Raw genomic sequence first — 23359 nt, 5'->3', positions numbered from 1 at the left:
AAGATAATCTGACAGTGAAACCTAAGAATGTTTTGCATGGATGCGAAAGGCAAAGAAAATTCTTCTTTGAATCTTTTGCCCTGTAGAACTTGTGACTATTATGAAGAGGCAAGGCTATCTATACATTCACTTCTTAATCCACTATTTACAAATCCATGACACGAGAAGTTACTAGACCACATAACAAAGAGGCACTATGTGTTCTTCATTTATAGTTTATATAGGTATAAAATACATATTTGTATATATGTATATATAAGTTTATAGATATATACACTTATATACACCCATATTTGTATGTAACAAAAGTGTTATATGAATCAACATGTTTTTTTCCTTCAGCTCCATTGTTATTTTTTAGACTGATGTAAGCGTCATATACCTGGATTTTGTAAGAACTGTGTTGTCACTGTTAATAAAAATTAAAGTTTCTCTTGATTTTAGGGAGATACTCGTCAAAGGCAGAGAAGTAGAGAAGTAGAGATCACCGTTCCAGGTTTAGGTTTCAAGGGAGAAAGGAGAGGTAATAAATGGAAATGGACTAGTAAAAAATAAAAAATCACAGAGCCCTTACCATGTGCCATGCATGGGTGAGACAGTGTTGAACAGGACACATCAGACAGATGCCCTCACCAAGCTGTCAGTCTAATTGCCCCCGGGACCTTCCTGATTTCCTTGACCTTCACCCCCCTGGGTCTTCTGTGGTCTCTGGCCGAGTTCAGTGTCCCCCTCGTGGCTCTGTTTTCTTCCCCTGTGCCTCCTCGGTGGCAGCAGGGGATTGACCCACTGAAAATCTGGTTAAAGGAATCCCCAGGACGAAGTGCCTCAGCTATGGGGGGAGGAGAGGTTGTCTGTGTTTTGAAACAGTGCCGGGAGAAGTTGGTGTTTCTGTGACAAAATCCAGCTCTCCTATTTCTCATTTACCATGCCGGTTGCCTCTCCTCCAACTGGTGAAGAAATAGTTTAATGAAGTTGGTTGTTACATGACAAATGCTAAGTACCTCTCCCCCCTACACACCCCACTTTAAAAAAACTAAGGTTATCAAACCTTGGTTATAGGTCCCATCTCTCAATTCCCGTGGACCTAATTCTGCCAATCAACTGGCTTCAGTTTCAGGGTCTGGGTAACTTGAGTTTTGATGGGTTAGATGTTTGTTCAATGCATTCGGTCCCGCTCAAGTGCAGAGAAACACTCGTGAGCATCCGGACATTCAGGTGTATGTGGCTGGAGTGGGAAAAACAGGCCACTAGCCATGTCAGTGGCCCTGTCTCTCTTCCCATCTAACGTGACAAAAGCACAGATAGAGCTTCACGTCACAGTAACAAACAGGTCACGGAAGTGAAATGGGACAGCTTCTTCCAGGGCACATCACATATATTCGTGTCTTCAGCAACCTTACGGCACCTTGCTAGTAGGGCTGCCAGGTAAAATACAGCCTCCCAGCTAACTCTGAGTTTCAGGTAGCCAACGCACACCTTTGTAGTCTAAGTATGTTCCCATGACTGCAACAGGGAGTGTGCCCTTAAGCTAAAGATTATGCATGGTTTATCTGAAATTCAGATTTTACTGGGCGTGCTCTGTTTCTGTTTGTAGAGTCTGGCACTCCTGCTGGAGTTGGACGTGGTCCCTGCCACATGGAGCTTGTGCTGCCTTGTCTAGGGTTTGACAATAGTGGGTCAGCAAGTGGACCTGGTTCCTGACCCCCTCCCGTGCCCATCGCCTCCACAAGCCTGGAGACTGGGGGAAGGGGGAAGGACCTGCTTGGCCCCTAGTGAGCCCCCTTCTCCCCCCTACCCAACCCCCTACCCCGCCCCACTCATGTTCTCCTAGCCTTGACAAGGAGGGGACAGAACCAGCTGGCCTTTGGTGCCTGTTTGCTCTGGAAGAGGTGGGACCCATCTCCCCACTGCCTGCCGAGCTGCCGGGCAGAGCCAGCTCAGTGGGGAGGGTACTGTCTCAGCGGGAGCATCTGTGCCAGGTGACGGACGGCCACCTGAGGAGCCTGCCAGGGCTCTCCCCCTGCTCTCTCTCTCTCTTCAGAACTGCAGAGCTTTGCCCTCGTCCCCTCATCACACCACCTGTGTCAGGTCCCTCTCTGGGCCCTGAGGACTTGGCAGCCAACAGCAAGGTCACAGCCCTGCCTGGGTGGCCACGTGGCCAGGGAGGATTCCTGTTTTCCCTTTGGCTGTGGGTGCCCATCCTTCGGTCACTTATTAACCTCCGTGGGGCTGCTTCCCACCGCTGAGGCCCCAGTGTCCTGCGTGCATCCTGGTCCAGTGCCTTGCCCGTGGCCCGTGGCGTCTGGGTCTTACTGGACCTGCAAGCCGATGCCCTCTGTTCTCACTCACAGACTGTGACCGTAATTAATGACTGTGGTGGGAATACATGTTCGATTACTGTTAGCTGCTGTCGTGCCATCACCCCCAAGATGCCTCAGACTTCCCACCCCCATCCTGTCAGTTACCGCATTCTGGTGATTTTTCCTCCCTGCACTAAAAGCACTCAAAGCTCACCTTTCCTGGCATCTCGCCTGGACCCTACCCAGCTCCTCTCTTGCCTCCCTGGCCCGCACGTCCAGCCTGGCCCTCGTCAAATCTGTTCTCCGCAAGCACGAGGCCCGAGATGAGATCTGAATTCTCACCTGCCTGCTGGGACCCTCCTGCGGCTTCTATATTGGATGAAACTCACTCCCTCATGTGGCCTTAGGGCACCTTCCCCTGCCTGGCCCCTGCTGCCCCCAAACACTCGTAGTGTCTTCTGTCCTCCACCCTGTGCTCAGCCTCACCCCTGCTTCGGCCTTTCTTATAGGCAGCCTCCGCACCGCGCCCTGTCACTCACGCCTCACATCCTTGCCTCCCGTCACCTGGTAGCTCACTGTCATCCTTTGAGACACAGTTCAGCTTGTCATCTCCTCCAAGTCACCTTCTTCCCTGAGCTCCTCCTGGCATCAGGAGCCCTCTGTAAGCTTCTTGGAGCAGCATCCTGGGCTCCTTTTTTTTTTTTTTTTTTTTGCGGTACGCGGGCCTCTCACTGTTGTGGCCCCTCCCGTTGCGGAGCACAGGCTCCGGACGCGCAGGCTCAGCGGCCATGGCTCACGGGCCCAGCCGCTCCGCGGCACGTGGGATCTTCCCGGACCGGGGCACAAACCCGTGTCCCCTGCATCGGCAGGCGGACTGTCAAGCACTGCGCCACCAGGGAAGCCCCCGGGCTCCTTTTTTCATTTCACCATTACTCTTGGTTTGTGGTTATGAATTCTTCCAGCATAGAAATCGTGGATTTTTAATTTGGCATCTCCACGTCCTAAGAGTGCTGGCTCTCTGCATGAGATACTTCAACTCAACTGAATGAAATCACCTTGTGTGATTACATCCCTCTTGGTGGAGCCCAGGGCTGGCTAGCCAGGGCGGTTGGTCACTGAAATCTCCGCTTGGAATCATCTAGTGGGATTTGCTACCAAAATGAACTTCCTAGCTTAGAAAGTGACCAACAACTTAAAAATAAATCAATATCTGTGGTGTGCCAGCCAAAAGGAGTATTTGGGGTTTGCCTCTCCTGTTATTTATTCCAGCCCAGATGGGCAGTTCAGTAGTCCAAGCTGGGTTCCAGGCCAGGAGGGGCCACAGCACCGCCATGCTGCTGTCTTTATATTGGATCCAGTCCTACTGTTTCTGCCCAACACCTGCAAGGATAAAATTAAGACAATAGCTAATACATATTCAATTGCATACCACATACCAGGCACTGTCCTAAGGTTTTTACATGGAGTAACTCATTTAATTCCTCATGACAACTCAACAAATTTCTCTCTTTTTTTTTTAATAATATCTTCATTGGAGTATAATTGCTGTACAATGTTGTGATGTCTCCATAGCACCTACGTAAAGCGGTGCCTGTCACAAACTAAGATCTCACTGATATTTGTTGAATAAATGAATGGGTGGAATGATACTTAATAGTTTCAGAAATTCACCAAAGTCCTGTCCTTATCAAAAAATGGGGTTCAGGATAGTTAAGCCCCTTAGAGTTCCTTCACCAAATGAAGACTGTCTATAACTATATATCAAATACTGCCTATAGTATTTGATAGGATTTATAGTACTGTTTATGATACTACCAAACTGTGATTTTAATACAGTCCTGAACTCTTATTGCCAAAATGTCTTGTTTGCTCTTTTTATGTAATACAGATTTTTGTAAATTGAATCCTGCCCTGTTGCTGACTTAACTGTTTTAGAGATACTCCATCTGCATTTCTAATGAGTCTTGCCTCGATGGTGGGTTCTGATTCTTCAAATGGACATAACCTATAAGGAAATATTTCACGTTTCTAGAAGCATTCACTTAAGTAAACAGGTTTGGAAATGAAGAATGTTTTTGCCATAGTATCCCTATTTTCCAATTTATCTCTGGGCCCCTCTGAGTTTCTTGTATCAGACTTTCTTAAGACATGTGCCTCTTGGACTCTTACACACCCTGAACACAGAAGGGTTTCTCGGAGCTCCTTGGCAAGCAGACGTGAGAGCGTGATAGTGGATAAACGCCACTAGGGGAACCGCTCTGTCTGGCAGACGGCGGCTCTTCCTCAGCAGGGCCCATGTCCTGTCAGTGTTAAGTAAAATCACAGGCCAGCATTGCAAAGAAATCTTACCAGATCTCTGCTAAGAGAGTCTCATGATCCTTTTTTTTCTTAGCTGAATTATTTCTTCTTTACCACCCATTTTTACCCTGGGGAACATCTAGGGGAGTGTGTGTGTGTGTGTGTGTGTGTGTGTGTGTGTGTGTGTGTGTGTGTCTATGGTTAGGGAGGTCGGAGGGGAATCATATATACATTTTTTTAAATGACCAGGCCTGGGATTCTCTGAGCATCCTCGCATTGCAGCCACAGCCCAGGGCATGGGTGACTATATTCTAGCATCAATTTAGAATGTTATTAACTTCCTCAGGGCACTGATATGCACATTACTTATAATGAAAAGAGAGTGGTATTTAGGGCTGGAGAACCCTAGGTTTGAATCCTAGCTCTGTCCTAACATAAGTGAGACCTTGACTTAGGTATGCAACCTCAGTTGAGCCTCAGTTTCCCCATCTGCAAAGTGGGGATATGATTTCCTATTTCATACAGTCGTTGTGAGGATCAAGTCAGATGATAAATGCAGAAGCTCTTTGTTTATAGTAGTTGCTTCATACGATTAGGTTTCTTTTCAGCCAAGTGCGATTAAACACATGGTGGTTTCCACGTTTTCTCAATTTGCGCAGCTCAACGGCTTCAGTTCTGAGGTTGCATGGTCTTTCCTGTTTGCTGTAACATGAGGCCCAATGCAACATCTTTTGCATGTGCAGGATTTATTGAGGAAACAAGGATGTTTAGACATTATAAGATTATTCTGTAGATGGAAGATGGTAAATACCTTGAGCCAAAATTGATCTTTGCCATTCAGAAAAGGAAAGACAAGCCACAGAACGGGAGGAAATATTTGTAATATGTATATCTGACAATGGGGTATTATCCAGAATATGTAAAGAACACTAAAAATAAAATTCAACTAAAAATAAGATGGGTAAGCCACTAGAACATGGGCAAAAGATTTGAATAGGTACTTAACAAAAGAAGATTGTACGGTCAGACAGTAGACACATGAAAAGATGTTCTTTGATCATTAGTTATCCAGGAAATGCAAATTCAAACCATGAGGATTACCATGACATATCCACTAGAATGACTAAAATTAAAAGGACTGCAAAGATGGCTTGTTGGCGGGCACGTGGAACAACTAGGACTCCCATACACTGCTGGTGGGAGTGTAAAATTGTACAACCACTTTGGAAAATTGTTTGCCAGTTTCTTAAAAAGTTAAAAATACCTCTTCCATATGATCCAGTCACTTCACTCCTACATATTTACTCAAGAGGAATGAAGACATATGTCTCCTCTAAGATTTTTACATGAATTTTCATAGCAGCTTTATTTGTAATAGCTCCAAACTGGAAACAACAAAAATGTTCAACAACAAGTGAATGCACAAATGAAATGTAATCTATGCATTGCATAGAATGGAATTCTAGTCAGCAGTAAAAAGAAACAGCTACCAATACATTGCTCAGTATGGATGGATGAATCTCAAGACAATATGCTCATTGAAAGAAGCAAGACATAACATACACTGTATAATCGCATTTGCATAAAATGCAAACTAATCCATACTGACAAAGATTGATCAGTGGTTGTCTGAAGATGGGGGTGGAGGAAGGGATGGTTTGCAAAAAGGGATGAGGAATTTTCTGAAAATCGTTAGAAATATTCTGTAGCTTGATTGTGGTGGTGTTCTCATGGGTGCATAGAGTTGTCAAAACTCTCTACATGGTGCACTTTGAATAATGAAGTCTGTTGGGAATAAATCAATCCTCAGTAATGTTGATAAGGAAAAAAAGATAAATTGTTAGTTTAAAGCAAAAATAGCAATAAAATTTATAACATGTAGAATATATTTTTGTCTCAACAGTGACATCATGGATGGCAGAATGGAAAGGAATTATATATTGTTGTAAGGTTCTTATATTATCCTTGACGTGGTATAACAGTATTTGAGGGGAAACTGTGGTCAGTTAAAGATGCATGTTTTAGGCCACAGAAAAATTGCTGGAAAAAAATTAGTAACACAGTTTAAAATCCAGCAATGCAATACTAAAGATTATTCAATTAATCAAGAGAAGACAGGAGCATAGGGAAAAGAACATATGGGATAAATAGGGGAAAAATTGCAAGATAATAGTTTAAAACTCAATCGCATTAATAATTACACTGAGTGTAAATGATTTAAACACTCCTATTTTCAAATTGTTAGATATGATAAATTAAGACTGAACTAGATGCTGTCTACAAGGAACCCACTTAAAATTAAAGACAAAGAGGTTAAAAGTATGAGAATAAAAAATTTATACCTGCAAACATTAACCATAAAAGAGTTGGAGTGGCTATACTAATATTAGATAGACTTCAGAAGAAGGAATATTACCAGAGATATAGAGGATCACTTCATAATGATAAAGCAGTCTACTCATCAAGAAGACATAACAATCTAAATGTGTATGGATTCCACGAAATAGCATCAAAATACATGAAGCAAAAATGGAAAGTACTGAAAGGAAAAATTAACAAATCCTAAATTATAGTTACAGACATCAGTCCTTTTCTCTGAGAAATTGATATAATAAACAGACAGAAGACCAGTAATGACATAAATCATACGAACAACATTACTAACAAACTTGACGTAATGACATTTATTGAAAACTCTACCCAGCAAGAGCAGAATACACATTCTTTTTTTTTAACATCTTTATTGGAGTGTAATTGCTTTACAATGTCATGTTAGTTTCTGCTGTTTAACAAAGTGAATCAGCTATATGTATACACATACCCCCATATCCCTTCCCTCTTGTATCTCCCTCCCTCCCTCCCTATCCTACCTCTCTAGGAGGTCACAAAGCACCGAGCTGATCTCCCTGTGCTATGCAGCTGCTTCCCACTAGCTATCTATGTTCCATTTGGTAGTGTACATATGTCAATGCCACTCTCTCACTTTGTCTCAGCTTACCCTTCCCCCTCCCCGTGTCCTCAAATCCATTTTCTACGTCTGCGTCTTTATTCTTGTCCTGCCCCTAGGTACTTCAGAAACTTTTTTTTTTAGATTCCATATATATGTGTTAGCATATGGTATTTGTTTTTCCCTTTCTGACTTACTTCACTCTGTATGACAGACTCTAGGTCCATCCACCTCATTACAAATAGCTCAATTTCGTTTCTTTTTATGGCTGAGTAATATTCCATTGCATATATGCGCCACATCTTCTTTATCCATTCATCTGTCGATGGACACTTAGGTTGCTTCCATGTCCTGGCTATTGTAACTAGAGTTGCAATGAACATTGTGGTACATGACTCTTTTTGAATTATGGTTTTCTCAGGGTATATGCCCAGTAGTGGGATTGCTGGGTCGTATGGTAGTTCTATTTTTAGTTTTTAAGGAACCTCCATACTGTTCTCCATAGTGGCTGTATCAATTTACATTCCCACCAACAGTACAAGAGTGTTCCCTTTTCTCCACACCCTCTCCAGCATTGATTGTTTCTAGATTTTTTGATGATGGCCATTCTCATTGGTGTCAGAATATCTCATTGTAGTTTTGATTTGCATTTCTCTAAAGATTAATGATGCTGAGTATTCTTTCATGTGTTTGTTGGCAATCTGTATATCTTCTATGGAGAAATGTCTATTTAGGTCTTCTGCCCATTTTTGGATTGGGTTGTTTGTTTTTTTTGATATTGAGCTGCATGAGCTGCTTGTAAATTTTGGAGATTAATCCTTTGTCAGTTGCTTCATTTGCAAATATTTTCTCCCATTCTGAGTGTTGTCTTTTGTCTTGTTTATGGTTTCCCTTGCTGTGCAAAAGCTTTTAAGTTTCATTAGGTTCCATTTGTTTATTTTTGTTTTTATTTCCATTTCTCTAGGAGGTGGGTCAAAAAGGATCTTGCTGTGATTTATGTCACAGAGTGTTCTGCCTATGTTTTCTTCTAAGAGTTTGATAGTGTCTGGCCTTACATTGAGGTCTTTAATCCATTTTGAGTATCTTTTTGTGTATGGTGTTAGGGATTGTTCTAATTTCACTCTTTTACATGTAGCTGTCCAGTTTTCCCAGCACCACTTTTTGAAGAGGCTGTCTTTCTCCATTGTATATTCTTGCCTCCTTTATCAAAGATAAGGTGACGATATGTGCATGAGTTTATGTCTGGGCTTTCTATCCTGTTCCATTAATCTATATTTCTGTTTTCATGCTAGTACCATATTGTCTTGATTACTGTAGCTTTATAGTATAGTCTGAAGTCAGAGAGCCTGATTCCTCCAGCTCCATTTTTCGTTCTCAAGATTGCTTTGGCTATTCGGGGTCTTTTGTGTTTCCATACAGATTGGGAATTTTTTTGTTCTAGTTCTCTGAAAAATGCCATTGGTAGTTTGATAGGGATTGCATTGAATCTGTAGATCACTTTGGATAGTATAGTCATTTTCACAATGTTGATTCTTCCAATCCAAGAACATGGTATATCTCTCCATCTGTTTGTATCATCTTTAATTTCTTTCATCAGTGTCTTATAATTTTCTGCATAGAGGACTTTTGTCTCTTTAGGTGGGTTTATTCCTAGATATTTTATTCTTTTTGTTGCAGTGGTAAATGGGAGTGTTTTCTTAATTTCACTTTCATATTTTTCTTCATTAGTGTATAGGAATGCAAGAGATTTTTGTGCATTTTATATCCTGCTACTTTACCAAATTCATTGATTAGCTCTAGTAGTTTTCTGGTAGCATCTTTAGGATTCTTTATGTATAGTATCATGTCATCTGCAAACAGTGACAGCGCTACTTCTTTTTTTCTGATTTGGATTCCTTTTATTTCTTTTTCTTCTCTGATTGCTGTGCCTAAACCTTCCAAAACTATGTTGAATAATAGTGGTGAGATTGGGCAACCTTGTCTTGTTCCTGATCTTAGTGGAAATGGTTTCAGTTTTTCACCATTGAGGACGATGTTGCCTGTGGGTTTGTCATATATGGCCTTTATTATGTTGAGGTAAGTTCCCTCTATGCCTACTTTCTGGAGGGTTTTTATCATAAATGGGTGTTGAATTTTGTCACAAGCTTTCTCTGCATCTACTGAGATGATCATATGGTTTTTCTCCTTCAACTTGCTAATATGGTGTATCGCATTGATTGATTTGTGTATATTGAAGAATCCTTGCATTCCTGGGATAAACCCCAGTTGATCATGGTGTATGATCCTTTTAATGTGCTGTTGGATTCTGTTGGCTAGTATTTTGTTGAGGATTTTTGCATCTATGTTCATCAGTGATATTGGCCTGTAGTTTTCTTTCTTTGTGACCTCTTTGTCTGGTTTTGGTATCAGGGAGATGGTGGCCTCGTAGAATGAGTTTCGGAGTGTTCCTTCCTCTGCTATATTTTGGAAGAGTTTGAGAAGTTTAGGTGTTAGCTCTTCTCTAAATGATAGAATTCGCCTGTGAAGCCATCTGGTCCTGGGCTTTTGTTTGTTGGAAGATTTTTAATAACAGTTTCAATTTCAGTGCCTGTGATTGGTCTGTTCATATTTTCTATTTCTTTCTGGTTCAGTCTCAGAAGGTTGTGCATTTCTAAGAATTTGTCCATTTCTTCCAGGGTGTCCATTTTATTGGTATAGAGTTGCTTGTAGTAATCTCTCACGATCCTTTGTATCTCTGCAATGTCAGTCATTGCTTCTTCTTCATTTCTAATTCTATTGATTTGAGTCATCTCCCTTTTTATCTTGACTAGTCTGGCTAATGGTTTATCAATTTTGTTTATCTTCTCAAAGAACCAGCTTTTAGTTTATTGATCTTTGCTATCGTTTCCTTCATTTCTTTTTCATTTATTTCTGATCTGATCTTTATGATTTCTTTCCTTGTGCTAACTTTGGTGTTTTTGTTCTCCTTTCTGTAATTGCTTTAGGTGTAAGGTCAGATTTTTTATTTGAGATGTTGCTTGTTTCTTAAGGTAGGATTGTATTGCTATAAACTTCCCTCTTAGAACTGCTTTTGCTGCATTCCATAGGTGTTGGGGCGTCGTGTTTTCATTGTCATTTGTTTCTAGGTATGTTTTGATTTCCTCTTTGATTTCTTCAGTGATCTCTTCGTTATTAAGTAGTGTATTGTTTAGCCTCCATGTGTTTGTATTTTTTACAGAGTTTTTCCTGTAATTGATATCTAGTCTCATAGCATTGTGGTCAGAAAGGGTACTTGATAAGATTTCAATTTTCTTAAATTTACCAAGGCTTGATTTGTGACCCAAGATATGATCTATCCTGGAGAATGTTCCATGAGCACTTGAGAAGGAAGTGTATTCTGTTGTTTTTTGATGGAATATCCTTTAAATATCAACTAAGTCCATATTTTTTAATGTATCATTTAAAGCTTGTGTTTCCTTATTTATTTTCACTTTGGATGTTCTGTCCATTGGTGAAAGTGGGTTGTTAAAGTCCCCTACTATGAATGTGTTACTGTCGATTTCCCTTTTTATGGCTGTTACTATTTGCCTTATGTATTGAGTTGCTCCTATGTTGGATGCATAAATATTTACAATTGTTATATCTTCTTCTTGGATTGACCCCTTGTTCATTACGTAGTGTCCTTCTTTGTCTCTTGTAATAGTCTTTATTTTAAAATCTATTTTGTCTGATATAAGAATTGCTACTCCAGCTTTCTTTTGATTTCCATTTGCTTGGAATATCTTTTTCCATCCCCTTACTTTCAGTCTGTATGTGTCCCTAGGTCTGAAGTGGGTCTCTTGTAGACAGCATATATATGGGTCTTGTTATTGTATCCATTCAGCCAGTCTATGTCTTTTGGTTGGAGCATTTAATCCAATTACACTTAAGGTAGTTATTGATATGTATGTTCCTATTACCATTTTCTTAATTGTTTTGGATTTGTTATTGCAGGTCTTTTCCTTCTCTTGTGTTTCCTGCCTAGAGAAGTTCCTTTAGCATTTGTTGTAAAGCTGGTTTGGTGGTGCTGAATTCTCTTGGCTTTTGCTTGTCTGTAAGGTTTTAATTTCTCCATCTAATCTGAATGAGATCCTTTTTGGGTAGAGTAATCTTGGTTGTAGGTTTTGCCCCTTCATCTCTTTAAATATGTCCTGCCACTCTGTCCTGGCTTGCAGAGCTTCTGCTGAAAGATCAGCTGTTAACCTTATGGGGATTCCCTTGTGTGTTATTTGTTGTTTTTCCCTTGCAGCTTTTAATGTTTTTTCTTTGTATTTAATTTTTGATAGTTTGATTAATATGTGTCTTGGCGTGTTTCTCCTTGGATTTATCCTGTATGGGACTTTCTGTGCTTCCTGGTCTTGATTAACTATATCCTTTCCCAGATTAGGGAGGTTTTCAACTATAATCTCTTCAAATGTTTTCTCAGTCCCTTTCTTTTTCTCTTCTTCTTCTGGGACCCTTATAATTCGAATGTTGGTGCGTTTAATGTTGTCCCAGAGGTCTCTGAGACTGTCCTCAGTTCTTTTTATTCTTTTTTCTTTATTCTGCTCTGCAGTAGTTATTTCCACTATTTTATGTTCCACGTCACTTATCCGTTCTTCTGCCTCAGTTATTCTGCTATTAATCCCTTCTAGAGAATGTTTAATTTCGTTTATTGTGTTGTTCATCACTGTTAGTTTGGTATTTAGTTCTTCTAGGTCCTGGTTAAACATTTGTTTTATTTTCTCCATTCTATTTCCAAGATTTTGGATCATCTTTACTATCATTATTCTGAATTCTTTTTCAGGTAGACTGCCTAGTTTTTCTTCATTTGTTAGGTCTGGTGGGTTTTTACCTTGCTCCTTCATCTGCTGTGTGTTTCTCTGTCTTCTCATTTTGCTTAGCTTACTATGTTTGGGGTCTCCTTTTTGCAGGCTGCACGTTCATAGTTCCTATTGTTTTTGGTGTCTGCCCCCAGTGGCTAAGGTTGGTTCAGTGGGTTGTGTAGGCTTCCTGGTGGAGGGGCCTAGTGCCTGTGTTCTGGTGGATGAGGCTGGATCCTGTCTTTCTGGTGGGCAGGTGCACGTCTGGTGGTGTGTTTTGGGGTGTCTGTGGCCTTATTATGATTTTACGCAGCCTGTCTGCTAATGCGTTGGGTTGTGTTCCTGTCTTGCTAGTTGTTTGGCATAGGGTGTCCAGCACTGTAGCTTTCTGGTCGTTGAGTGGAGCTGGGGCTTGGCATTGAGATGGAGATCTCTGGGAGATTTTCGCCGTTTGATATTACGTGGAGCTGGGAGGTCTGTTGTGGATCAATGTTCTGAACTTGGCTCTCCCACCTCAGAGGCACAGCCCTGATGCCTGGCTGAAGCACCAAGAGCCTGTCATCCACATGGCTCAGAATAAAAGGCAGAAATAAAGAAAGAAAGAATGAGAGAGAAAGAGAGAGGGAGGGAGGGAGGGAGGGAGGGAGAGGGAGAGAGAGAGAGAGAGAGAGAGAGACAGAGAAAGAAAGGAAGAAAAAATAAAATAAAAGTTGTTAAAATAAAAAATAATTATTTTAAAAATTTTAAAAGTAAAGAAAAAGAAAGAAAGGAGGAAAGAATAGAGCAACCAAACCAAAAAACAAATCCACCAATGATAAGAAGTGCTAAAAACTATAGTATAAAAAAGAAGTAAGAAAAACGGACTGATAGAACTGTTGGACAAATGGTAAAAGCAAAGCTATACAGACAAAATCTCACACAGAAGCATACACATACACACTCACAGAAAGAGTAAAAGCGAAAAGAAAAATATATCGTTGCCCCCAAAGTCCACCTCCTCAATTTGGGATGATTCGTTGTCTGTTCAGGTATTCCACAGATGCAGGGTACATCAGGTTGATTGTGGAGATTTAATCCGTTGCTTCTGAGGCTGCTGGGGGAGATTTCCCTTTCTCTTCTTTGTTTGCACAGCTCCCAGGGGCTCAACTTTGGATTTGGCCCCATCTCTGCATGTAGGTCGCCTGAGGGCGTCTGTTCTTCGCTCAGAAAGGACGGGGTTAAAGGAGCCGCTGATTCGGGGGCTCTGGCCCACTCAGGCCGGGGGCAGGGAGGGGCACGGAGTGCGGGTTGAGCCTGTGGCGGCAGAGGCCGGTGTGAAGTTGCACCAGCCTGAGGCGCGCCGTGCGTTCTCCCGGGGAAGTTGTCCCTGGATCCTGGGACCCTGGCAGTGGCGGGCTGCACAGGCTCCCCGGAAGGGAGGTGTGGAGAGTGACCTGTGCGCGCACACAGGCTTCTTGGTGGCGGCAGCAGCAGCAGTCTTAGCGTCTCATGCCCGGCTCTGGGGTCTGCGCTAATAGCCGCGGCTCGCGCCCGTTGCTGGAGCTCCTTTAAGCAGCGCTCTTAATCCCCTCTCCTCGTGCACCAGGAAACAAAGAGGGAAGAAAAAGTCTCTTGCTTCTTCAGCAGGTCCAGACTTTTTCCCGGGCTCCCTCCCGGCTAGCCGTGGTGCATTAACCCCCTGCAGGTTGTGTTCACACCGCCAACCCCAGTCCTCTCCCTGCGCTCTGACCGAAGAAGCCCGAGCCTCAGCTCCCAGCCCCGCCCGCCCCGGCGAGTGAGCAGACAAGTCTCTCGGGCTGGTGAGTGCTGGTCGGCACCGATTCTCTGTGCGGGAATCTCTCCGCTTTGCCCTCCGCACCCCTGTTGCTGTGCTCTCCTCCGTGGCCCCGAAGCTCCCCACTCCGCCTCCCACAGTCTCCGCCTGCGAAGGGGCTTCCTAGTGTGTGGAAACCTCTCCTCCTTCACAGCTCCCTCCCACTGGTGCAGGTCCCATCCCTATTCTTTGTCTCTGTTTTTTCTTTTTTCTTTTGCCCTACCCAGGTACGTGGGGAGTTTCTTGCCTTTTGGGAGGTCTGAGGTCTTCTGCCAGTGTTCTGTAGGTGTTCTGTACGCGTTGTTCCACTTGTAGATGTATTTCTGATGTATTTGAGAGGAGGAAGGTGATCTCCGCGTCTTACTCCTCTGCCATCTTGAAGCTCCCCAGAATACACATTCTTTTGAAGTGCACATAGAACATTTATCAAGACAGACCGTGTGGATTTATAATGATTGAAATCATACAAAATATGTTCTCTGATTAGAATGAAATTAAATTAAGAATAAATAACAGAAAAATATCTGGAATAATCTTTACATATTAGGAAACTAAAGAACACACATAATTCATAGGTCAAAGAAGAAATCACAGGGAAATTAGAAAATATTTAGAATAAAATGAAGCACAACATATCAAAGTTTGTGGTAAGCAACTAATGCAGTGCTCAGAGAAGAGCGTATACCTTTAAATGCTTACATTAGAAAAGAAGAAAAGGCTAAAGCCAGTGGTGTAAATTTCTAGTTTAAGAAGCTAGAAAAAGAGGAACAAGTTAAGCACAAAGAAAGTAGAGTGAACAATAAAAATGAGAGCAGAAATCAATGAAATAAGAAATGGTCAAAGAATGGAAAAAAAATAATTAAGCCCAAAACTGTTTTTTTGTTTCAATAAATAAAATTGAAAGATCTTTAGCTAGAATGATCCAGAAAAAGACACAAATTATCAGTATCTAGAATAAAAGAGAAGGCATCACTATAGATCCTACAGACACTGAAAGGATAAATAAAATCAAATATCATTGTTATTGTTGTTATTGATGTAATGTCAATGTAATGCCAATATATTTGACAACATATGAAATTGACAAATTTCTTGAAAGATACATAGTACCAAAAGTGTCACAGAAAGACACAGAAAACCTGAATAGCTTTGTCTGGCATTACTGGTTAAATCAACCAAATATGTAAGAAAAGAAAACATACTGATTTTACACAAACTCTTTCAGAAAAGAAAAGGAAAAATGAATTTTAGGAGCACCCCGAAACCAAAACCCAGACAAAGACATTATAAGAGCAATATCCCTTATGAGCGCATGTGCTGGGGGCACTACTGCATCCATCACAGGTCTCTGATTGTCTCGCAGGTATGCCGGCATCCTTCTGGACGAGGACATTTTCCGAGGTTAGGAGCTTGTCAGCAGTCGCCCGCTGCAGGTGCTGGTGGCGGGGCTGAAGGCCTACAGTACCTGGGAGAACATTGGCTGCCTGCAGGACTGCCGAGAGTGCACTGGAGGCCTGGTGAGCCCCCGCGGGCCCCCAGTCCTGCAGGGTCTGCGTAGTTACACGTGTGGGGGCTGACCGTGTGGCCAGTGGGATTTGGAACCAGGTGGAATTCCCCCCTGCCCTTGTGACCCTGGATGCATTACTTAATTTTGTCACCTGTGCATGTCCACCTTCTTGGATGCTGCGAGGACTGATGCAGACCATGCTTGTAAAATGCTTGGCCCGTGGAGGCCTGCGGTAAATGTCATGAAACTTGGTGGTGGTGGTTGTTGAGTGTATAGGAAAGGGCCAGTGGGGGTCAGATGATCAAAGCTCTGCTCCAGTGTTTAAATCCCTTGGGGAGAAGGCAGGAGTGACCCCAGGGGTTTCTACCCTGGGAAGGAGGCAAATGGGGATATGCCAACCATTTAGAGAGTGTATAGAGTGTCCCCGGCCCAAGCCTCAGACCATATTGAGCAGTGAGGGGTGTGAGGTGTGAGAAACCCCAGTATGAATCTTTGCAGAGTCGAGGGCAGTCTGAGGACAGCTGGGATCTGTGCTCTATTCCTCTACAATCCTGAGAGTGGAGGCGCCTGCGGGATGCAGGATGCCAGAGTCTCTGCATCCCTGTGGGAGCCCAGCGCTGGTCAGAAAGGGGACCCAAGTGGGGTCTCTGAGGACAGGATGTGGGGGATGTGTGGTTGTGGACCTGTGACTCGGTGGCATTGCACGGCTGCAGACATCAGCTCTGATGGCATCTGAGGTTCAGCCCCAGATGACAGCGCTGTGTGGGTGACCCCCAGGGACCACACTGCCTCATCGTCCTGTGGGCCAGAAGCAGGCCCTGCAGGAAGAGCAGGGAGGAGGGAGCCCCTCTTGGACCTTGGGCCTGAATTCCATCTTGAACTTGACTGAGTATTTGCCTAACAACAGCAGCTCTGAACCTGAAGGGGAGGCTGAAGAATTTTAGCCTCAGTGAGAAGGGGTCAAGGGCAAGTCCAGGGTGGTTGTAGAGAATAAAAGGGGAGGATGCGTTTCTGGAGAGCCCGGCCTCAGAGCAGCAGAGTCGGGGTCCATGGAGGGGCGAGGAGGGGCTGGGCCTTCACCACCGGCAGAGCCCAAGGTTTCTCCCACACGAACGGTGAGGATGGGACTGGGAGCCTCCTGAGTCCTTTCATCTGAGAGTCACCGTGCTCGCTTCTCTCACGGTGGCTGAGTAAGGATGTGCACGTGGCGAAGGGGACCTTGGTTGGTCAGACGTGCGTACCGTGTCTGTGATGGTGGGGGACATGTTTGCTTTTCCAGTGGGAATGATGTCGGGTCCGCCTGGAAAAGAAGGAGAATAGGGAATGAAGTGACAGCTGGCGCTGGGGCGCAGCTGGACCGGGAGTATAGGTCCTCTGAGGCAGCTGGGGCGATGGCTTATAATGACCTTAAGTGACCTGACACGTGTGAGGCCCCTGTGAAGGGGCTGGTTTCCATCCATCCAGTGGCCCTGCCCGCTCTTGCCCTCCTTCGTTGCCAAGCACCGACCGGCAGTGCAGAAATGACCCCTTCACCCACCATATTATGGAAAAGAACCTGACCGTGGAGGGCTGCTCTTCCAGGCTGGATGCCAGGCCTGTAATCCCACCGGGCACTGCTGCCTCATGAGGCTTTGCTTCCCAGGAGCTCCTCAGCAATGGATGCAGAGGGCCCTGATTTCCATTTCTGTTCCTTCCCTTCTCCTCTCCACCCCCATATCCACCCAACACCTAGCCCAAGGCTATTTGTAGAGACATAAATATTTGTTGAAAGAAAAGCATGAGCGTCTTCTAATTGTTCTAAGTTATATTTACAAACACCACATCTTGTGCAGGCAGGAGGTCTCCAGGAGTGAAGTGTGAATGTCTGGGAGCTCCCGAGATGGTACTGAAAACCACCTCTTTCATGGCCCGTAGGTCTAAGTAGGTCTTGCTTCAAAAAAATGTATTTCAACACACATTTACTGAGTTTGAAGCCAGCAACCCTGGGTATGACCACAGGAAAGTTTTTCCCTTCACTATGCCTCATTTTCCCCATATATAAAATGAGGATAAACTCTCCTTTGTAGTGGTTGTGAGGGTTAAGTTATGCAAAATGATGATCATAAAATGCTTCATAGATGAACCCAGGAAGCAGCAGCTGACATCGTTATGGTGTGCTTACCCTGGGGATTTGGAGAAAAAAAAAATACCACATGGTCTGTTTTGCTTGCCATCGTAAAGATGGATACAGAACCCAGACTGGTATGGCAGGTCCTATGCAGCAGCTGGGGCTGGGAGGGCTCAGTGACATCTGGAGGGGGGCGGGGGGCAGTCCTTGAGCAGTGTCATTTTAGCAATTTAGAGGATGAACGAGAGGCTTCGAGATGGGGGTCTGAGGACCTGCTGGATAAAGGGATACCTGCACACAGGTGAAGGTGTGGGGGTGTGTGGCGCATCTAGGACACTGGGACAGGCATGGGCTGGGTTCAGGTGAAGGTGCAAGGGAGGAATGGCAACTTTATTCAGAAAGCCAGCAGACCAAGAAGGTGGTGGACTTGTGTCCCAAAGAACCATCTTACCTGAGTTAGAATTCAGGCTTCTTTTATACTAAAATGGGAGGGGGTGTGGTTGGTTGTTGCAGACTTCTTGGTGTCAGAATCCTTTGTTCTTGCAGCTGTCCTTGTAGGTCAGGTCACGAAGTTCCTGTAAACCTTCCACAAGACAAACGTTATTCTCTGTTCTGCAACTTCTTATCTCTTATTTGAGTGGGAAAGTGTTATACCTTTAAAGGTCAGAGCCTTGCGAATGGGCTCTCCTGTATATTTTCAGGCTGTAAGCAACGTTCTTAACTTGTAGCAAAAGCAATAGAATACAAAGCTTAAAGTGAAAGAACAGATCCAATATGGAGTCAGATTTGTTCTTCCCTATTGCAAAAGGGCAGGGCCCAAGTCTTTGATCACCACAGCCCTACTTCTGACTATAGTGGGGAGTATCAGTAAGCAGCTGTTGACTGACTAAACAGACTGAATGATAGACTGATAGACAGACTGATGTCCATCAGACAGATGGACTGATGGACAGATGGACTGACTAAATAAACGACTGCCCTGTGCCTCCGTTTTTCTTTCTTACCCTTAGAAGTTAAGATTAATCCACAAAACTTGGCCCCTTTGGTCTTGCCTTGCTTCATTACTACTTCTTACCTTGAATATTTTATTTAAACATCTGACTCTATTGTTAAGTATTTGGAGACAAAGAACACGGGCATTGCCTTGAGGCTACTCAGGTGCAGAAGCCGGCTCTAAAGCCTGTACAGACCCATCCTGATGGCTCATTTGTAGAGTAGTTTAGGAAACAGGGACTTGAGAAGAGGGCTGGGATGGAAAATCATTGTACAGTTTATCAAGATGTGACTAATCTGGCACCTAAGTTTTGCCTCTACTTTAAACACACACCCTGTTTAAATCCCGTTTCTCTGGGCTGCTAACTTTCATGTTTGTTACTATTGCCTGAAGTGAGCAATGTCTGTGGAAGGCAGCTTCTCTGCCGAGGAAAGCATATTTGAAATCACATTCTTGTATTATTTTCACCAATTACAGAAGTGGTGATATCCATCGCAGAAATTCTTGAAACTACAAAGACACAAAGGAGAAAGTAAATAAATCCCACAATTATACTTTCCCCAGGATGACTGCTATCATTTGCACTATATGCGTTCTATGCATTGTGTACGTATGTGTTTAAAAGTTTATAACCTCTCCTTTTCATCTATGAGCTGATATGGATACCCCTTCCGATCAGTTCTTTGCAGTGAAGTTTTGACGGCTGGTACCATTTATCATGTAGATGCACCATACTTTATTCAACTAATTCTTTAGTGTATGTCAAATTTTTCTTTATTACAAATGACACTATAGACAACATTTTAGTAGCAAACTTTTTTCCCACATACCTGTGATTATTTCCTTGAGATCAATTATTTAAATGATATTTGTATTGTCACCAAAGGTTATACTAGTTCCCACTTCTGCCAGGAGTTGAACACGGAATCTTAATAGTTGCAGGACTACTGGCTTTCAAATTCTTTTGACCGTGACCTATAGAAAAGGGTACACTTTCAGTACCACCCCATATTTACAAACACATATACACAAAATTGAAAAGATAAATTTTATGAAACAGTACTCATCTCACTATTGTGATCTAGTGCTCTAGTATTTTCTTTTAAATTTATGTCATTTTAAGAAAAGCTAGTCATGATGCATTAAGCTGATTTCATGACCTGCTAGTGGGTCATAGCCTGTAATTTTCACAACGCAGCCTGGACTCACAGATCAAAAAAGGACCTTGCTATATAGAGTTGAGAGCTGCACCTCAGCAGAGTGTGTCCACAGTGATAAAAAGAAGCTGGGCTTTCAGGGGAAAATATTTTCTAGCTCAGTCTGTGGGGTGGCTTCTGCTAAGACCCAAATCTGATAATTCCGTTTTCACCGGAACGCTACTAATTTGGCCCTTTAGGATTTAAGATTATGTATCTGGAAGTGGGAAAGAGATAAAGGCCTTTAACTATCTCCTAAGCACAGACGCTAATAGAAAATGATCAGTTCTTGCTGGCTGCTGCCTCGTCTTGGATCTGAGGGGAAGACTCATTGAACAGCAGCCTCCAGCGTTTGGACCAGGCGAGAGTTCACGATCCCAGCATTGCTGCTCTTAATCTGTTCCATGGAAACTTTTGGATTCTGAGAGTTTTTCTCTTCATAAATCAGTGTTTCCATAGCACTTGGTGGTCGATTTGAATAACATCATCACTCTGTGTCAGGAAGTCATGAGAAAGTCTTAGGTTGGCTGTTTCTGCAAGAGCCTTGGCAATCACTGCCTTCCCTGAATGTTGCAGAAGTAGCCCTTAGCAGTGAAGTGGATATATACACAGAGTACAAACAGAAGTGAACTTTGGAATTGAACTATATTTCCGTCTTTTAACTCCTTTGTTTCCCAGCTTAAATATTTTCTAACTCTCTCTACCTTTTCAGCGAAGTCTGTCACGTTTTGTGCATAAAGCCTGGGATCAATGAGATTTCATGCAAAACAAGAAAATTTTTTCCAAAATCAGATTCTCAAAGGAACACTGGTTGGAACTTTCATAATTCATGTTCATGCAGTCACTCCGTTGCCTTAATGACTGTTGGTTAAGAGTCACTGTTAAGTGTTTCTAAGTTCTTTCTATGTGTGGAGCAGTGTACTAGGTACATATTCCCTGTCTTGAGGGCCAGGACATGTGAGGGGTGCACACTGTACACCGCATGCAACTGGGAGGCCCCAAGGTTTCAGTCAAATGAGCATTAGTGGACTTTTGTTTCTGACAAACTTGGAGTAACAGACAAGCAGATATACCCTCCTGACTGAAGCAGCTTAAAAAATGGACAATATGTATGAACTAAACAGTTGGCGAGATGCTGGACGTCAGGCAGTGAGGGACAGTGATCTCTGAGAGAGAGGAAATCAACCAGATGAGCCCTACAGTTGCCCCTGTTTACTGCCGTGCAGGTGTTCCCATGCCACGCCTCACGAGGGGAAACCAAGGCAGAGCCCATGGAGCTGAGAGTCCAGGGAGACCCACACATCTAGAATTCACAGGATAAAGAACCGGACAGAACTCAGAGACCTACAGCCAGTCCCCTGCGATCATTCCGTTGACACTGGCTATTGCATAAGTGTGAGGAAACCACTCGAGGCTGCGGAAAGAATCACCCAAAAGGATTAGAGAGAACAGGGACTTCCCTGGTGGCACAGTGGTTAAGAATCCACCTGCCAATGCAGGGGACATGGGTTCAAGCCCTGGTCTGGGAAGATCCCACATGCCGCGGAGCAACTAAGCCCGTGCACCACAGCTACTGCACACCGAAACTACTGAGCCCACGAGCCACATCTACTGAAGCCTGGGTGCTCCAGAGCCCGTGCTCCACAAGAGAAGCCACAGCAGTGAGAAGCCTGCACACTGCAAGGAAGAATAGCCCCCTGCTCGCTGCAACTAGAGAAAGCCCACACAGCAACGAAGACCCAGTGCAGCCAAAAATAAATAAATAAAATTTATTAAAAAAAAAAAAAAGATTAGAGGGAACAGTATCCGGTGCTCACACGGGGCTGGGAATAGTACATTTTCCCACCAGCCAGTCCGGAATACCTGAAGACTCACAAATGAGAAAAAAAAGAAATGTTATGTATAAAAGACCAAAGGTAAGGAGGACAGATTTCTCATTGGAAAAATGCAAGCAAGAAAACGTTGGAGCAACATTTTTAAAGTACTAAAAAGAAAAAGAATCTAAAGCTCTATACTCAGCAAAATTACGTTTCCAAAAAAAAGAAGGCATAATAAAGACATTTTCAGACCTGCAAAAGTTGAGGGGACTTATCACCAACAGGCTTTTACTCTAAGAAATATTAAAGGAAATTCTTCATGCAGAAGGAAAATAATATTGGATAGAAGTATGGGTTTGCACAAAGGAATGAAAAGCGCCAAAAATATCAATAGTAACTAAATGTGTCAATATATAAATTTTTTTTAGTATTTAAATCTCTTAAAACAAAAATCATAACAACATAGTGTGAGGTGTATAACTCATGTAAAAGTAAAAATGTATGATAGTAAGAACAGCAAGGCCAGAAGAGGAGAAAAAGAAGTGTGCTATTGCAAGGTTCTTGTACTGTAAACGAAGTGCTGCAGGATGACCTACCTGGAAGTAGACTGTGATAAGTTGCAGATGTATACTATAAATCCTAAAGCTTCTACTAAAATAATAAAACCAAAACTTGTAGCCAGGTAGCCCACCAAAGAGTTAGAATGGAATTATAACGGTACTGTTTATCCAAAAGAAGGCAGAAAAAGAGGAAATATGGGAGAATAAAGAGATTGTTCAAACAGAAAACAAACCTCCAGATGGCAGATGTAAACCTAACCATATTAAACACTTTAAATGCAAATACCCCAATTAAAAGGCAGAGATGAGCAGGATGGAGGTTGGCTGGCAGGTCCAGACCCTTCTTTTCCTCCCAGACCCTCTGAGGTGATTCCCAGCCCTTGCTCTCTGTTGTGGAGCTGAGGGAAGTGCGGCGAGATGTGGCTCAGTGATCCCAAACCTCCTTAGTGAGTCAGGGAGGGCCTGGAACAGGAGCTGGCGGGGGCAGCGCGTGTTCCTGGTGCAGCCGTGTACCTTACACTTGGTCTGGTCTGCGTTGTGGCTTCTAACCTCCGCGTGTAAGCGGAGAATCCACCGGCTTGGTTTGGACGTGTTGAAAACCCTTCACCTGTCTGGTGGGAACGCAGAGAACAGACTCTGCCGGCTCGGAGGAGTCACGTGACTCAGTTCCGCTGCTTCCTTTGCTTCCCACCTTTTTCCTTTAAGGATTGATGGGGTCTGGACTTCCCTAGTGGTGCAGTGGTTAAGAATCTGCCTGCCAATCCAGGGGACACGGGTTCGAGCCCTGGTTTGGGAAGATCCTACATGCCGCGAGCAACTAAGCCTGTGTGCCACAACTACTGAGCCCGTGCACCACAACTACTGAAGCCCGGGCGCCTAGATCCCGTGCTCCGCAACAAGAGAAGCCGCGCAATGAGAACCCCGCACACCGCAACGAAGAGTAGCCCCTGCTCACCACAACTAGAGGAAACCGTGGGCAGCAATGAAGACCTAACACAGC

General features: G+C 43.5%; 1 protein-coding gene across 1 annotated transcript in view; it reads left to right on the top strand.

The window, feature by feature from the left end:
• ACOXL (acyl-CoA oxidase like) overlaps positions 1 to 23359 on the top strand; it is a 315604-nt gene that overhangs the window by 166226 nt on the left and 126019 nt on the right. Inside the window, 1 exon segment of the mRNA XM_032653453.1 lies at positions 15542 to 15695. Coding sequence (XP_032509344.1) covers positions 15542 to 15695 — 154 coding nt within the window.

Source organism: Phocoena sinus, chromosome 13 (assembly GCF_008692025.1).
Source record: "Phocoena sinus isolate mPhoSin1 chromosome 13, mPhoSin1.pri, whole genome shotgun sequence".
Classification (NCBI taxonomy): domain Eukaryota; kingdom Metazoa; phylum Chordata; class Mammalia; order Artiodactyla; family Phocoenidae; genus Phocoena; species Phocoena sinus.
The sequence above is the reverse complement of the archived record's forward strand: the minus strand, read 5'-3'. Positions and strand labels throughout refer to the sequence as shown.